At 36.7% G+C, this 13807-nt stretch overlaps 1 protein-coding gene across 1 annotated transcript in view; it reads left to right on the plus strand.

Moving 5' to 3' along the window:
• PPP1CB (protein phosphatase 1 catalytic subunit beta) overlaps positions 1-13807 on the plus strand; it is a 78222-nt gene that overhangs the window by 48152 nt on the left and 16263 nt on the right. Inside the window, exon 5 of the mRNA XM_043982418.1 lies at positions 7353-7424. Coding sequence (XP_043838353.1) covers positions 7353-7424 — 72 coding nt within the window. The remainder of the gene's footprint in view (positions 1-7352; positions 7425-13807) is intronic.

A 13807-nucleotide genomic window follows, 5' to 3' on the forward strand; every position in this document is an offset into this window, starting at 1 on the left:
TATTAAAAAATGTATGTCTCCTTCTTCATCTGGAGTCCAAGAATGATTAAATATAATCATACTACCCCAGAGAGAAACTGGAAGAAATCCCAGTAGCCAGATAGACCAAGTAATAAAGCCTTATGGATCTTAAATTTTCTCTCCTTTTCTAATTCTATTGCTTTTCTTTGATTGATTTTATACTTTATAAAAATCACTAAATAGTTATCGAATAGCAGCCCTTGATGAGCTTATAATTTAGCTAAGAAGAATAGAAAGCACCATTTTCCTTAGTCACCATAGTTTAACCTTAAAGAGACATTTCATTACTTTTCTACATAGCCTAAATTATCTCCTACCTCCTTTCTATCCCCAATAGTGACCCTCCCTCCTCACCAGTTTTTTTGTGGTTGTTTTGAGCAAGAAAATTCATTCGAAAGGGTAGGAATGTGGTCAATAAAGAGAAACAACCAAGTTCTAATTGTATTAGCTCTGCTTGTCTTGGTTAACTGTTTTGTTGAGGAGGAGCAGTGATGGAGCCTTGGTACTTGGTGGGCTCAGGAAGTTTGTTTACTTCTTTTTGGTCACATCCACCTCTTCGACCCCATTTGGGGTTTTCTTGGCAAAGATACTGGAATAGTTTATCATTTCCTTCTCCAGCTCATTTTACAGATGAGGAGGAACTGAGGCAAACAGGTTTAAGTGACTTGCTCAGATCATATAGCTAGCTAATAAAGCCACATTTGAACTTAGGCCTTCCTGACTCCTTGCCTGGCGCTGTAATCCATTGTGCCACCTAGCTAAACTCAGGAAGACTTGAGTTCAAATGTGTCACAGATTTAATAGCTTTGTGACCCTGAGCAAGTAATTTAGCTTCTGTCAGCCCTACTTTCCTCATCTGTAAAGTGAGGATGATTATAGCACATACCTTTGAGGATCAAATGAAGTAAGGTGTGTAAACTTTTTTCCCAAGGGCCTGACCATGGCATTTTCTGAATTTTTGTAGTGTTTGAAATGCTTCCAAAGCACTTTTTTATTTTTAGACACTAGTAGGACTGAAGAGTGAGAGTAAGAGTAGGTAAAGCTATCAGATATTCTCCATACTTTTGCCATTTGAAACGACTTAGAAATCTAAATGCTTGGCTTATATTTATTCCTTATTTCTTTAAAATTTCTATATCCCAAGGGCTATCAGTACCATATCTTGAAGACTGAATCTGAAAATTAGCAAGAATTTTATTTATTTGTTTATTGCAGGGCAGTGATGGTTAAGTGACTTGCCTAGGGTCTCACAAACTAGTAAGTGCCAAGTGTCTGGTGCCGGATTTTAACTCAGGTCTTCCTGAATCCAGGGCCAGTGTTTTATCCACTGCACCACTTAGCTGCCCGGAAGAATTTTTAATTCTTGCTAATTTCTTTTCTTAACTCTTTCCTAATCCCTAATCCTTACTGGTATTCTTGCTAATGCTTTTGTTCTCAAAGGAAGTGGTGTGATAAGTTTCTGTATTCCTCATTGTATGTGTATTAGATATTTGTAGTAGTCTCCCATGGTTATCCTGCCCCCAGTCTCCCCTCTCACAATCCATCCTACACAGCTGCCAATTTAATTAATAAATATTAAACTCTTACTATGTAACAGGCACTGTGCTGGGAAAACATAATGAATGAAACAAACCCTTCTATTTCTGAGTCAGTATAATATGACTATATCACTTTCGTACTCAGAAATGTTAAGTGGATCCCTATTGCCTCTGGAATAAAATTAAAAATCATCAACCTAGCATTTAAAATAATCCAAAATATAGCTCCCACCTACCTTTCTAACCTTGTGTGATGTTATTTCCTCTGATGTATTCTATCTTATCATAACAACCTACTGTTCTTCAGACTTGATATACTGCCACCTCCAGGCTTTTGCACAGACCTACACCTGGAATGCATTCCCTCTTCATGCCTGCCTCTTAGATTCTCTAGCTTTTTTCAAGGTTCCATTCAGGTGCCACTTCCAACAGGAAGCCCTTCCTAATTTCCCTAGTTGTTACTATTCTGCCCTCTTCCTGAAATTACTTTGTTTTTATTAATATGATACTTACATCTACCCCAGTATTCTCTTCCCTTTGAAGACTATAGGCTCCTTGAGGTTATGTTTCTTTTTTGTCTTTATATCTTCAACACCTGTCACAATGCTTTTTATATCAGTGGCACTTAATGAAAATGAAAATAAAATATAATATGTCATTTATGAAATTATATTGAAATGTAATATTAAGTAATATATAAATTAAAAATAAAGATTAATTCGAATTGCATATAGACCTCATCTTGGCTATAGATGGAGCTAGCCCTTGTGTTCATTGTAAATGCATATTTGTAAATTTTTGTTTGTTTGTTTTGTGGGACAATGAAGGTTAAGTGACTTGCCCAGGGTCACATAGCTAGTAAGTGTCAAGTGTCTGAGGCCGGATTTGAACTCAGGTCCTCCTGAATCCAGGGCCGGTACTTTATCCACTGTGCCACCTAACTGCCCTCCAGTATTTGTAAATTAAAGGCAGCATAATGTAGTGGAGGAGCAAGAAGATGGAGGATAAGACATTTTCCCTGATCCCTATGACCTCTCAAACCTCTGCAAAACAGAAATTATATGCCAAAGAGAAATTAACTTCAGCTGTTTTTATGGTCCAGGAGACCCAGAATACAAAAGAAGGTTAAGGAAGAAACCTCAAGAACCAGTGCCTGCCCTGAACTCACTCAAGTACCCCTCTTGTACCTGCTACTGCTTTAACCAGCCCAAGCACCAGACAACAAAACCCAAACCCACACTCTGGTGTGTTCTCGTTCTCTCTCTCTCTCTCTCTCTCTCTCTCTCTCTCTCTCTCTCTCTCTCTCACTCACTCACTCACTCACTCACTCACACACACACACACACACACACACACACACACACACACACACACACACACACACCTAAGCTAGTGAACTGTGGGAAGGAGGCTGAGATGCATTGAGATTCGAAGGAAGCTACCTTCAAAGAAGACAGAGTCAGAAAGTCAGCAGTAAGGAAAAATAAAGTATAGGGGGCGGGGTGGAGACTGAAATTACCAAAGATTTCAGGAAGAAACAACCCCAAAGTCCTTTTAAAAGTCAGAGAAATCAACAGAGAAAACATTAAGAACAGAAAAAGGAAAGGGACTCACATGTACAAAAATATAGCAGCTCTTTTTGTGGTGGCAAAGAATTGGAAATCAAAGGAATGCACATCAGTTGGGGAATATCCGAACAAGTTGTGGTATATGAATAAATGATGAGCAGTAAAGAAACTTGGAAAAACTTATGTGAACTGAAGCTGAGTGAAATGAAACTAGCATTGTACACAGTGACAGCAACATGTAATGATCAACTGTGAATGACAGCTCTTCTTAGCAATACAGTGGTCCAAGACAATTACAAAAAAACTCATGATGGAAAATTCTCTCCATACCCAGAAAAAGAACTATGGAGTCTGAGTACAGATCAAAGCATACTGTTTTTACTTTTGTTGTCGGGGTTTTTTTTTTCCTTTTTTGTGGTTCAGATTTTTCTTTCACAACATCACTAATGTGGAAATATGTTTAACATGATAATAATGTATAACCTAATATCAGATTGCTTTTTGTCTTGGGGAAGGGAGAAAGGGGGGAGGGAGAAAAATTTGGAACTCATAATCTTACAAAAATGAATGCTGAAAACTATCTTTACATGTGATCAGGAAAAAATACTCAAGTAAAAAAGAAGATTCCAAGAGCGGGCTAGCAAAGATGCTGGATATTTTATGGCCAGGCCTACTGACTGCATGTATATGGTTGTGTCTACCCAAGGAGTCAAGTATGACAGACCAAAGGAAGATAAGGCTACTGCTTGAAGGAAACGGGATAATAAGAAATGATGGAATGGGGGGGGGGGGGGTTGGAGAACAGAAGGAAATAGGGCCTCCAGCTCTAATAAACGAGTTCAGACATCTATGAACAGATACTCCAAGATAGTGGAAAGTGATCTAACACTTGGATGATGTGGACACGTTGGAATGTTAGGAGAACATGGAACCATGTGCTATTCTTGAGGGATTCAAAAGAAAAATGAGAAATAGGAAAGCAGACTTTATGTCCTGAGCGGCAAAAACAATGAGAATAGAAAAACTGGAATCTGCCGTGGTGAATCTCAACAAAGAAACAAAAGAGAATAATAGATTGGGAATGCATATATAGGCATAAGTTAAAGACAGTCTAGGAGAAGCAAAAAATAGAAACATATGCTCACTGTGCAAGAAAACATACTGAGCTCAAAGATGACTTATAGAGTGTGGTATAATGGAAATGAGCACTGAATTTGGAGTTGAAAGTCCTTCTGGTTCATTTCAAAACTTGACTGAAACTTTGTAAATCGTGTGACTATTTAGGAGATCACTTAACTTCATTATCTAGCTGGCAGAGTAACATGCTTGGTAAACTAAATTGCTTCTTAAATGTGAGATCTTATCTACGATTGAAATAATTGAGCTGAGTTTGGAAGCCTAGGAAGAGCTAATTTAAGGAGATAATTTTGATTAAATCACCAGTAGAATAGAATTACCAAACATTGCATTTTATTAAGATAGAGATAGGGACTGGACCTGTGATTTCATTGGTTTAGGGAGGTCCTGAATAGGGGCTTCTTCCCACTGCCCTGCCCCAGGGGGTGGGGGTGGGGGATATTAATACAAGTCAGGACCTTCTCCACAATGTATAGCCTTAGAGAGTTGCCTAGAGCAGAGGTGTCAAACATGCCAAGTGTGCATCAAACCACATTAAAATGTAATTGGGGGGGGGGGGCAGCTAGATGGTGCAGTGGTTAAAGCACCGGCCCTGGACTCAGGAGTACCTGAGTTCAAATCCGGCCTCAGACACTTGACATTTACTAGCTGTGTGACCGTGGGCAAGTCACTTAACCCCCGTTGCCTAAAAAAAAAACAAACAAAAAAATGTAATTGGGAAATAAATAAGACTACAATAAAATATAGATAATATTATAACATTTTTGGCCTCCATTTCTTTGGGAGTTTGACATTCCCAGCCTAGAGACTGAGAAGTTGTATCTTGCCCAGGGTCAAAAAGCTGGTATGGATCAGAGTCAGGATTGGAACCAAGGCTTTCTGGGTGTCAGTGCCAGTTCTTTATCCATGACACGATGTTGCCTCTCTTTATTAATTAATTTTTTAATATTTAATAACATTATTACATTTTTAAAGGGTAGCAAAGCACTTATACTAAAGTTTCCATGTTTTTTTTGGCATTTGCAAAAGAACATTTTCTGTGTGAGTTGTACTAGATAGCCTTTGTCTCTTCTAACTCCGATTCTGTAATTTCCTCTATTCTCCGATTTGTTTACAAATACTTTATAATTTAATATTTGCCTAATGATAAAGATGACCCTCCTTTATGATGCAGAAATAGTCTCCCACCTCAGATAATAGAATTTAGAAATAGAAGGTGACCATAGTGGTTATCTAGTCATATCCCCATTGTCCAGATAAAGAAATTGGGGACTGGAGAGCTTGTAAATTAATGCAGTAACCACATTGCGACTTTTCCCCATCACAGATTTGCTATATCACGGGTCAGCATAAGAAACAAAATGGGAATTGTTTGGGAATTTTGTAAAAGCTGTAGATGACACCAAAAAAGTTAGAAACTCTGAAATGCACAAAATATGCATAGTGTTGTATATTATCATATAATACCATAAATAATCACAATTACTTTTTTAAAGTTAAAATGAGTAAAAATGTAAAGTCTGCAAAAAACTCAAAAGTCAGCAGATGAAACAAAAAGGCTAGAAATATAGAGATATCACACTGACTTACATGTAGCCTATAACCAAATATTTAACACATTTACAATAAGGTACCATAAATACTCCATAAAAGAAAAAGAAAAAAGTCAGACTTCTTCTCTGGCATAAAGAGAAGGCCAAAAATTTTTAGGATTTTCCAGATCACAGGGATTCTACAGTCTTAAACCCTGCAAATTGGAAGGGATAACTGTAATAGTATTTATGTAGTGCTTTGAGGTTTGCATAGCATTTTACATATGTTAGCTCAATGATTTTCACAACAATCCTGAGATGTAGATGCTGCTATTATCTTCATTTCACAGATGAAGAAAATAAGACTGAAAATGCTTAGATGACTTACCCTGGGTCACTCAGGTAGTAAGTGTCTAAGGAAGTATTTGAACTCAAGTGTTCCTCACTCCAAGTCCAGTTCTCTTATAACACCTAGCTGCAAACATGTCCGAGGTCAAACAGGTAAGAAGTAAATAAAAGGGGATTTGAACTCAGCAGGACCTCAGACTCCAAGTCCAATGTCCTTTCCACCAATCTACAGGTTTGACTAAAATGCAACTAACCTTTCTATTTTTAGTGTAAACTGAGTTCTGGTAAAGGAAGTTGTAGGGATGGTGAGTGGATTTAGAGCATTTGTTTGACATATTCCCGTGAGTGGTGGTGCTTGGATTATTCTTCCCAGAGCAAGAGTTTTAAGGGGTGGGGATAGCAGGCTTGACATGGCAGCAGTCAGAAGCCCAGAGCAATAAGTGGAAATCAGGTATTCAGGACCATGCTATGAACATGGCTTGAAGGAAAAGGATTTGGGGTTCTTTGTTTTGGACACTGAAGAGGAACCTTAGAATGACTTACTAAATAAAGTTATGGAATTTTCTTTTGTGTAACCTCTTAAAAATGGAATAGGTCCTTGTCCCTCTTATTAGAGATGACCCTCTGTAGGTAACTGGGCATAGAATTCTGTATCACTACTAGATTTTTTTTTCCAACTTGCCTGCAAAACTGCATTGAAAAAAATTGTAGGCACTGAAGGAATAAGAACTTTCCATAGTATGACACTGTTATTTAAAATAGATATTTTGTTTCTAAATGTTTGTGACTTAATGATAAGATTGTGTCATTTTTCTGTCAACATCTAACTTTTGTTAAATACTTGTGAAGGTATACTTAAGTAGCTATCAATAGTCAAAAGCAAAAGTTGATTGTGTATAGGTTACAATAAGTTCCTTGAAGTCAGACACTTGCGGGTTTTTTCCCCCTTCAAACTGTTTATATGTTTCTTGATATTCGGTAGAGTTTTTGTTTTTTCTTTTTAATTCAAAAAGAAAGAAACCTATCTTTTTGAAAGCAAAACAAAGCTGCTATGTTTTAATGATAATTAAATTTCACATTTTTCTCAGTTCTGAAATTGTCATTTTAAAATATATTTTATTCAGATACAATTAGTTTCTGAGGTACTTTTTATTGAATGAATACTAAATGTTTTTTACCACATGTATTTTCTCTTGCTTTCTATTTAGGACTTTCACCAGATCTTCAATCAATGGAGCAGATTCGGAGAATTATGAGACCAACAGATGTCCCTGATACAGGTATATTATACCAGAGACTTAGATAAGACATTCATCTTGGGTAAAATGCCATTCAGTGGGAGTGTAAACAATTTGACCCTAATTTAATTATTTTTAGAGTTCTGTCTTGGGGCTGCTCTATTTATTAGATGGGCTAAATGGAAACTGCTTGATCTGTACTGAAATATCAACCCCCCCCAAAAAAAAGTGTATTTAAAATGTTATACTCTACTATCATGTGATTCTGGTCATCTTTTATTCTTTCTCCAAGTTTTCCTCATGCTTCTTCCTCTATTAGTATGTACTTTTTTTTTCTTTTTTTTTTCTTTTTTTTTTAGTGAGGCAATTGGGGTTAAGTGACTTGCCCAGAGTCACACAGCTAGTAAGTGTTAAGTGTCTGAGGCCAGATTTGAACTCAGGTACTCCTGACTCCAGGGCCGGTGCTCTATCCACTCTGCCACCTAGCTGCCCCTCTATTAGTATATACTTTTGAATGGTACCTTCACATTTAACTCTTCTTCTAGAAGTTGGTCATTTCTTGCACAAACTAACTTTCATCTCCAGTCCTTTTTCAGAACAATTTTTTAAAGTGTGTGCGTGTGTGTGTGTATGTATGTATGCCTAATGTAATATTTGTTTCTTTAAATTTTTCCAGTACTTCCTTCATAATCTTTGACCTCTACTCTGCTAACTCAATAAGGGCTTTCCCAAGAATTAGCCTGTTTTATTTGGTTAAAATTTAATGTAACTAAGTAGTGTTAAATGAGGTAACAGAATAACTTTTGAAGAGCTGTAGCAGGTCTGAGCCAAAGTATAGTGGTTTACTTTGACAAATGATCTTGATGTACTTTGTCTTGAACAATTAGTTTACTTCACATAGCAATAGTAATGAAGGGGAAGCAGAGGTTCACTCCTCTAAAACCTCTGCATTGGCTTTGTAACATTCATTTGGGCTTTATGTGCGTATGTATATGTGTAATTAAGGAATTAGTAAGACCTAACTTCAGGACGTGGAATGCATTCCAGATAAACTACTTTTATTCAACTTTTTCTTAGAATAGTATCATCTTTCATAACAGTTCAAAAACACTGATTCACCTCATTTCCATTTTTCAGAGCTTTGCTGGGCTACAAATTGCCTACCAGCAAAAAGGAAATAGAGTAGCAGATGTCAACAAATGACTAAATTAAGCAGACAATACTGTGGGAAGGAAAAAGGTTTTCTTTAACAAAGTTGATTATTGGAGTATATCAAACTGGACTTAATATTGGCATATGGAAGAAAAGAAATTCAGTGAGCAAGTAGGTCAGCCTCTCTGGGTGTCCATTTCATCATATGTGAAGAAAGAAAGATGGACTTAATGGATCTCTGAAGTAGGTCAGCCTCTCTGGGTCTCCATTTCATCATATGCGAAGAAAGGAAGTTGGACTCAGTGGATCTCTGAAGTCCTTTTCAGCCCTAAATCTATCATCAAAAATTTGTCGAATGCTTACCCTGTGCCTGGAACTGTGCTAGATGTTTTTAGGTATAAACATAAGGAATAAATAGGAAAAAAGTAGAAATAAAGAGGAAAAAAGTGAATTAATATTACCATGGCACAACAATGATAAAATTCAAATGATAACCCCTTAGAAAAATAACATGTTAAACAATAGAGGAAAAGGCAATTACATTAAAATGAGCCTTTGTGAAAGGAGCCTGTCTAACAAGCGTATATCATTTGACCATTTCATGTGTGTATGTGTGTGCATGAAGTATGTGGTTACTGAGGCTCCTTCACAGTGATTGCATTGACCTTTCCAAAGCTACCCACCCCCACATACAAGCATAGCATGGAAACTTCTATCAAAACATTTAAATAAAGGCACATAAAATAAGCTTTAGCCATCAGTAGAATGATGACCTTTAGTGAATCCAGTGAAAGGAAAAGGGGCAAGTCAAATGATACATGAACATATGGGGTAAATGGTACTGCAGTTGATGGAAATAGTGGAGTTAGAAGACCTGGCTATGATCATAAATTAGTTTTGTGTTTTAGATGAGTGGAACATCCCAAGTGGTGATGTCAGCCAGAGATACTGTTCTGAAACTCAAAAGAGAGGTCAAAGTTAGTGATAAAAGATTTGGTAGTCACCTCCAGAGATGAAGCCATTGGAGTAAATGAAATTGCCAAAGAGGAGAATATAGAAAAGTTAGATATTTAAGGGCAAAATCTTGAAGATTACCTTCCAAAAAGATTTAAAGGAACTAGTGAAGAAAGACCAAGGAGAAAAGTCAGAACAGGAAAAGTGATGAATCTGAAGCCATAAAGATAGGGTTAATCACTGTCAGCTATTATAAATTGGGTCAGTGAAGAGGATAACTAAAAAGGTTATTGGATTTAACAATTAAAGAGTTCACTGGAAATCTTTTAGAAAAGAATTTTATAATAGGATAATGTAAACACCCCATAAAAGGGAAAAAAAAGTCAGACATCTCAAATACAAAGGGAGGGCAAAAGAATTTTACCTGGATTCTCCAAATGGAGGGGGTGCTGTGTCCCTAGCTTCCACAGTGTGGAAGGGATAACTGCAGGCATAAAGTATAGCAACTTGTTTTCAAAAATCAACTTGCTTTTGAATTCCAAAACTAAATCAGCAGTACCATAAGTAAATAGTATGTGTACATCCTGTCATTACTCAGTTATCCTGACAGTATAAGAGTTTAATGACTTGAATACCAAACAATTTTAAATAAGATCAGTATCTAAAAAGTTTAAAAAGGGAACTAAAAATTCATCCATGCTAATGAATGAATGAGCATTTAGTAAGCATTTACCATGTGCTGAGTACTATGCTAAAAGTGGGGATAAAATAACGAAAGGAAGGTTAATCCCTGACCTCAAGGAGTGTACCTTCTAAACGGAAAAGACTGTTGTAAACATAAAAGAGAGTGGTAGTGAGGAAGGGATGCTTTCGTTTAGGAAGTTAAACCAGAATGGTGAGTGGGAGTAGATAGAAATGCCCTTCTAAGTCACAGTGGAAGTATTGATTTAATTATGATTCCAGAATTGTAAAATATGGGGAATAAAGGAAGTGAGGGACTACAAGGTGGGAAGTAAAGTGAAATATGACCTGAAATAGTGGTCCTTATTAGGCATTCCTTTATTTTGGGCAAACTGGATCCTAATTTCTCTTTAGGTGTTGTATAAATATGGATTTTGAAATATTGCCATTTTGCCTTTAATTATAAACTTTATTTGTCCAATAGTTAAAAGATTGATTCATTTTATGACAAATTTTAAAACCTTCCTACTAAATTAACAAATTATGGTCAAACCTTGCAAGATTTGGCCCCCTAGATAGTAAACTGCTTTGGAAGAAAACTGCCCAGCTACTGTAGTCTTATGTTTCACTTAATATATCCACAGAGAAACAATGTCTGATGCAAAAACAAGGAAAGCAAATTATCAGAATACCAAGGAATCATAATGATAATATGAAGAAGAGTTTTGTGCTTAATTACAAATCAGGACTGGCTTCTTCAAGGGAAATCTTGTAAAAAGTATATCTCTAGCTTCAGAAGGCCTACAAGTTCCTAGGTTAGGTAGTCAAAATCAGTTAGGTTGTCAGCATGTACATTCAGCATAGAATTAGGGTGTTTTTGGTTATTTAAACAATCTAACAGTTTTTCTGATTTAAAAATGCAAATATGAAAAATAGGTGCAAAAGAGGTTCACTGTTGTTAAATGAAGAATTTTCTTTTTGAAAGTGTTTCAGATTGCCATTATCTTTCTAATTCTTCCCAGGTAGCCAATAAGACTTATTTTGTTTTGCCATCTAATGCCAACCACTTTTCTAGCTGATTTCATATTCCACCTGGAACAGTTTCCTGAGCTGGGCAAGTTGGGTTATTTAGTAGAGCCTTTATTTTCATCTTTTAGTCTGGCCTTGAAAGGTGGTCACTGAAGGAGTTTGCCTACATGAGTAGAAGTGTCTTTGAGAGTAATTTATGATTGCTCCCATCCTTAAATTTCACTAGGTTTTTTAGATTGTATGTTCCGAGCATCAAACATCCCAAATCTAAATTTGATTTTTAGTTTTCATATCTTTTCATAAATTCATTTAAACTTTGGAGATTTATACTTATTAAACATGGAGATTACTTATCCTATAGCTTCAGAAGCTGGCTCCCTGAACCTTCATGGAAAGTTGAGGCACCAAGAGAAATTTGTTCTTGTGATCTTTGGTTTCAGAGGAGGCACTGTATAACAATTTCCTTTTACTGACTCTCTGTTAAGGGGATTCATTCAGAAATGATTTGTTCTTGTTCATTTTCCACATTACAGGCTTTATGGCGTGATTTTTTTTTTTCCTTGCTGTATTTTGACCAGGTGACCAGTTAAATTCTACATGACAGTTTTTTTCAGGTTTGCATATTCTATAAGCAGCTCCTGACCAGGATCCTGTAGCCAAAGCTACTAACCAAGAGCTCAGCCAAAGCCAACTTTTTTTCCCTAGAAGTTTGGCAATGAAAGGGATGAAGGAAATGAGATGGTTAGCTAAATGTTTTAAAGGGACACAGGAAGGATTTTTTTTTTCTGTTTTGGTTTGGTTTTTGTTGTTGTTAGGATTAGGAGTATTAGGAAATGTGTATATTTGTAGGCAAATGGGAAATAGCCAGTAAAGAGTTAGTGGCAGCCTAAGAAAAAAGTGGGTTATTGGGGTAGCTAGGTGGCACAGTGGATAGAGTACTGGCTCTGGAGTCAGGAGGACCTGAATTCAAATCCAGCTGCAGACACTTGACACTAGCTGTGTGACCCTGGGCAAGTCACTTAACCCCGATTGCCTCAAACCCCCCCCCCCAAAAAAAAGGGGGGGGGTTATTCCTGGGAAGGAATAGCATGAATTTCCACTTGACTCCTTTTCAGAGATCAGGGATTTTCTTTTTAATAATCTCTGACCAAAAGGATGACGAGAGAAGGAGAAGGAGGTAAAGCAAAAAATTTAAAAAATTAGTAGAGGAAGAGGTTGGTAATTGAGGAATTCCTCTTGGATGATTTAAATCTCAGTGAAGTAGAAGATTACACCACCTTCTGTTAATATGGGGTATAGAAGTACTGATTTGGATTTAAAAGAAAAAATTTGAAGCATTTGCAGTAAGAAATTTGATAGAGTGTCAATAACATAAGCAATTACTGTGTGACAGGCATTGTGCTAAATAAATGCTAAGGATATAAATGTGCTAAAAATCAGCCCCTGCCCTCAAAGAGAAAAAGTTCTAAAAGGGAGAGAACATAAATAATGAGGTGTGTGGAAGCATATAGCGGAGTTGACAATCCAGAAAGAAAAGCCTTAGCAGCAAGGCGGGACCAAGAACGACCTCAATTTCTATTTTAAATTAAGATATGGAAGCATTCCATCTATCCACTAGATTACCTTTTTATTGAAACATTATGTAGAATGCCTCTCTAACTATATACACATACATAAAAATTGTTAATTTCACTGTTGTAGGGAACTCTTGGTGTGGAAAATTCTTTCACCAGCATAGGTCTTAAACTCAGTCTTAGAGAGCCTGTGGGGAGCAGAGAGGTGAAACAACTTGCCCCATGATCACACAACTAGGATGTGTTGGATGCAGGATCTGATCTGAGATATTCCTTCACCAAGGTCAGCTCAAAGTTTCCATTACCATTATATGGATCAGATATTGTTCTTCGTTGTCAAGAGATAGAATTCAGTTTAGCTGTAGGTTTTCTATTAGCCAAAAGGCTGTGACAGGCCTTAGTTATCTGATTTTTATCAATGTGGATACTTCTTCCACCAACATAGATATAACTCTTCTACAACTTTGTAGAATATCTTCAAGAGTTGCTCTCTACAAATTCATTATCCTGTGGACAGTGTGATGATAAGACTCTCCAGAGTTAAGTAGATGACTAGACTAATCTGCACAAGAGACATAGTGTCCACCAACAGGCCTATCCCTAAAGTCTTTGTGTGTTAAACTGGCTTACGGAATGGTCTTGGCACTTAAAATTTTCCTTTTTTATGATTATGAACTTACCAAGCATCAATAAACATGAACATTTCCCCATAAAAAGAAGAGAAAAAGGCTACATATGAAACTATGAATCTCCAATATGTACAGATTTTTAAAATATTGAACATAATAGTTCCAAATTTTTCTACTTTTATGTCTTCTGAACTTGTTTGTATTCTACTTATTTAGATTTAGATATTTTTAGGAAGATAATTGCAGCATCTCAGAGTTGGAACGGACTTCAGAGGCCAACTAGCCAAATGTGTGCCTCTACACTAAAACCTCTGGATGGCATCCTTAAGTGGTGATCCAATGGAGGAAAGCCACTACTTTTCAAGGCAGACCATTTCACATCTGAATAGTTCTCATTGTTAGGAAA

Source organism: Dromiciops gliroides, chromosome 2, assembly GCF_019393635.1.
Source record: "Dromiciops gliroides isolate mDroGli1 chromosome 2, mDroGli1.pri, whole genome shotgun sequence".
Lineage (NCBI taxonomy): Eukaryota > Metazoa > Chordata > Mammalia > Microbiotheria > Microbiotheriidae > Dromiciops > Dromiciops gliroides.